Source organism: Lipotes vexillifer, unplaced genomic scaffold (assembly GCF_000442215.2).
Source record: "Lipotes vexillifer unplaced genomic scaffold, Lipotes_vexillifer_v1.1 scaffold253, whole genome shotgun sequence".
NCBI classification, from domain to species: Eukaryota; Metazoa; Chordata; class Mammalia; order Artiodactyla; family Lipotidae; genus Lipotes; species Lipotes vexillifer.
The window spans coordinates 2,334,596-2,339,148 of record NW_006780322.1 but is presented as its reverse complement, the minus strand read 5'-3'; the positions used below and the strand labels follow the sequence as shown (position 1 = coordinate 2,339,148).

Here is a 4,553-nt window from a genome sequence, read left to right as displayed (position 1 = left end):
AAAGAGTAGCCCAGTTACATGGGGAGAGCACTGAACTTGAAGTCACAAGTCTCTGTCACTTACTGGCTATGCATCCTTGGACATAATCAGTTTCTTACCTCTTTTGGTTTTTCTTTCTCCATCTGTGAAGAAATAGGGATAATAATGATTTGACCTGCCTGTCTCACACGAGATAAAAGCTAAATGAATGATATGTATGTGAGAGAGATTTGTCCAGTGCTTTTCAACAGTTAGGTATTTCAGCTGCTGAGGGTAACCAGAATTGCTTGGAACCAGTTTTTGTTTTTGTCTTCCCCCAAGATCCTGTTAGGCATTTTGCTGATATCATTGAGTGCTTCTTACATGTTAATTCACTTTGCTGGGTTTGAATGTTTGTAGTTTCACTTGTGATTCAGTCTAACAAGGGTCTTAGTCCATCAGTTTAGGCTTTGCTTTTCTTGGTTGGAAGGGTTTCAATACAGGACAGCAGAATTATTCTCTGCTCGTGTCCTTTTCCCCTCAGTCCACACTCTTCTCCCACCCCAGCACTTTTTCACACACACGTTAACTCTTGCCAGTAATATAGAACTTGAACTTCTTCCATTACCTTTAAAATTTTTTCCTGAACAATGTGTAAATAAAATATGCTGCTAAGCTTTAGTCCCATATCCTTGAATCTATTTAATAAGGTTGAACAGATTTACCCATTTATTCCTTATATAAAGACTCTTGGAAGAATAGTCGGGTGGGATTAACCAAGAAAGGTTTACTTAGAGAGATGATCCATAAATTAATCTTTTTTTTCATAGATTAATCTTTGAAGGCAGAGATTATCTGATGTTAGCTTCAAGATAACATCACTTAGTATAAAATCTATAAATCTAATTTGAATGACTTTTTTTTTCCTTGAAAAATTTAATGACTTTAGTTGATGAAGAATCTGAATTAATGGATTCAGAACCAGAACGAAAACGCAAGAAGATTGAGGACTCTTCTTTGGGGAAATCAGTGGCCCCTGATGTTCCTGAAGGTAAAGTAAAAATGACATTTTTTCCTTATCCCTGTGAAATAAAAATTCAGAACCGTAATAAGTGTTCTGTTGTTTAGATGAGTAAATGCAATGACCTTGCTTAGATGATTAGAGTGGAAATTAGCAAGCTTTGCACACTGGCATTTCTGAGAACAGTTTATTGAGCTGTGTTTTTAGCTGACAAAGATATTTTTATTGCACTCTTGAAGTCTGGGATATGTACTCTCTTTGTTGCTCTGGTAAGAATTGAGTTATACTTGCCCAGGCAGAAATTCCAGTTGAGTAGGACATGATGGAAAAGCTTAGCTAGCGAACTTTGTTCATGGCCAGCTCAGATGAGCTAAGGGGCACCTTATTTGTTTACCCATTGTATTCCTCAAGCAGACAGTTGACTATCATTTTGCCTCTTCTCCCTGTTTTATTTTAACAGTGGATTCCTAAGAGGTTTATTTCAAAGACTACCAGATTCTTTTCCAGTGAACTGCTATTCTGAAGGAATTCCCTGCCATTCCTGGAGGCTCTGGAATATTACAGAATTTGTTTAAAAATAAAGACTTCTGTTTTGTGATTAGAGGCTTAATTGCTCTTGATCCCTAGTTGTATAACAGTGTGTATTATTTTTGTACATAAATGTATACTGTGCTTAGTATGTTTATCATGTTTAGATAAATTAACACAGCTCTAGATAAATTATCGTTAATTTTTTTCCTTCCTCTTCCCCCTCTCTCTTCCTGTCTTCTAGATTTAGACTTTCTTGTACCGAAGGCTGGATTCTTCTGTCCAATTTGTTCCCTCTTCTACTCAGGTGAAAAGGCAATGACAAATCACTGCAGGAGTACACGTCATAAGCAAAATACAGAGGTAGATATTTTTTACTTTTAACTCATCAAATCTTCAGGTGGTGGTTTTATAGTCAAACTACTGAAGTGTCCACACAAAATGTACATTCTTTCCTTTTGGAAGAACTTTTTAAGGTTTGTTTATTCAGTTCAAAGTACTATTCATGTCCTTCACTGTATCTTGCCAGTAACCCCTAGTTTTTATTCCTTTTCCTCTGGCAGCGTTTGCCAGAGTAGATTTTGCATATCACTAGTCCCATGTGACACTCCATTAAAATGTGGGAAACTGTATATTCTGATGCCCTCTTGCAGAGTCATGGACACATAACATGTTAAAGTTTCAGACTTGTCTAGCCAAAGAATCCACTTAACTTTATTTAATCCATTTCCTCACTACTACCACCCCTTTTTTTAGTTGTACATGTCTTTGGGACACATTTAGATTAGAACTCTAGAGAATCATCATTACCCATAATTGAAACAGTGGTTCTGATTCCTCCTGAATGTTTGAGAGTTGCTTTATATATCCTCTGTATTGAATTTGTGGCACAGACACTCATCTAACATTCATTGAGCTGTTATTTGCTGGAAGCTTATTCAATCCCCCAATCAATTTTATGAGGTAGATGCTATCAGTTCCAATTTTGAAGATGAGGAAACAGGATTAAAGAGTACCTAATCCCCAAGATCACATAGCTAGTTAGTGGCAGATTTAGGATTTGAACCTACCTTTGTTTTATTCTAAGCTTATGCCCTTAAACATTGTGCTGTGCTACCTATGCTCTTAACATGTCACTTTTCCACTTGAAATCTTCCACTGGCTTCATATTACACTTGGAATAATATGCAAACTTCTTATTGTGGGTCTGTAAGGCCCTACATGATCTGATTTTTTTCCTACTTCTCTGACCTCACTGTTATTGCTCACTGTGTTTCAGCTTTTTTGGCTCTCCTTTTGTTCATACATGAAAGGCCCCTTTGCTGCCTTTGCACCTTTATATTGCTGTTCCTTTGCCCTCTCCCAACCCCCCTTGTATAGCTGGTTCTTCCTCATCTTTTAGGTCTCGACTCAGATAACAGCTTCCCTGAAAGGCCTTTGACAAAGAAAGACCTAGCTAAAGTAGAACACTCCTCCCAACCCAAAAAGCAGTCAATCTCATTTGCTTTACAGTCTTTCTTTCCTTTATAATACTTACCACCACCCCCTAAATTATCTTGTTTATTCCTTTATTGTTTCTCTTCCCCTACTAGAATGTCAGCTCCATGAGGTAAGGGGCCTTATCTATCTTGTTGACCACTGAGTCCCCAAGCATCAAGATAATGCATAAGTATATCATAAATATCAGGTGATTCACAAATGGAAGGAAGGAATGTTAATGTAAGGCACTGTGTTTCTAATCTTTATTCTGTAGGGTCAAGCTCTTTAAATTGTAAATACAATGAAATATATTAGATACATTTGTAACACAGCAAAGCAACATCTAATAAATATTTTATATTATGAATTGCTTTTAACAGAAGTTCATGGCCAAGCAAAGAAAGGAAAAGGAGCAGAATGAGGCTGAAGAAAGAAGCTCTAGGTGATTGGGGGAAACGGGAAAAAATTCATTAGAAATTCGTTTAGGGTCCAGTTGATTTGTGTATTTTTGTTATCACTTAATTTGTAATTTTTGTTTCAGAAGCAAATATTCATGTTGTACAAATTTTGATTGCCCTTGATGTAGAGAGACTGAAGGGGAAAGTATGATGGGTTTGATTTTTGTATCAAATCATCAGGCATGGAGAAATATCTTTTAGAAGTGTTAAAATAAATGTTCCTACTGTATATTTAAAATACCATGTTGTGTTTGTGGCTGATTTATTAAAGACTTGCTGGCCTCTGCAGACAGGCTTCTCTACAACCACTGAGAATTGGGATGTTTGGGGATTCTTCTTGTGTTACTGGAAATCATAGGCGTGACAGTGTTTGGCTTTGCTTCAACTGGTACAGGTCAAAGATTTCTTAAAACTCTCAACTTTTCTGGATAAAATTCAATTACAGCATGTTTTGCTCAGGTAGTTTTGAGTAAAACCTTGCTTGACTTTTTTAATGGCTTAGAAAGATATTTTTTCTGCATCTGGTAACATCTGCTATTTTTGCCAGGACCCATTTAAGGTAGCTCCTAGCAAATCATTTAATATTAACTTGAAACTACAAAGACAAAGTAGCCTTTACTTTCTGTAGACCACAAGAATTGCTTTTTAAACCACTTGAATTATTATTTAATATGTTTGTGGGGAGTTGTAAAGGTACAAAAAAATAATTCACTGGATTGTAAGGTGCTGGACACAGCCCTGTACTGTAAAGTTTTAGATGAGGCCATGCTTCAGATATAAGCCTACTGACTGAGAATTTTTAGTATCTGGTTCTTTATCTCTTTAGATTAGAATGCACCAATTAACAATAGAGGGTGAATGGAGGGAAACAAAAAACAACTACTTTTTTAGATCTCTTACTCCCGTCACAGCACAAGAGTTAGCTCACAGTCAGCAAGAGTGGAGCGAAGAACACAACATCTTTTTGTTGTTGCTCACCAAACTCACTATACACTCAGTTCGCACTTAGCCACAGCCTGAACAAAATGATAAAATACTACGTGCCACAGAGTAAGGAATGGGGGGGGGAGAGGGATGGCTTGTGAATGCCAAGAGTCTGTTGTAATTAA

The 4,553-nt window shown here is 36.8% G+C and overlaps 1 protein-coding gene across 1 annotated transcript in view; it reads left to right on the top strand.

Moving 5' to 3' along the window:
• The window catches only part of ZNF638 (zinc finger protein 638), an 84,522-nt gene extending 81,090 nt beyond the window's left edge, over positions 1–3,432 (top strand). Inside the window, exons 26-28 of the mRNA XM_007453393.1 lie at positions 908–1,009; positions 1,815–1,870; positions 3,367–3,432. Coding sequence (XP_007453455.1) covers positions 908–1,009; positions 1,815–1,870; positions 3,367–3,432 — 224 coding nt within the window. The remainder of the gene's footprint in view (positions 1–907; positions 1,010–1,814; positions 1,871–3,366) is intronic.
• Positions 3,433–4,553: the final 1,121 nt, after the last annotated feature.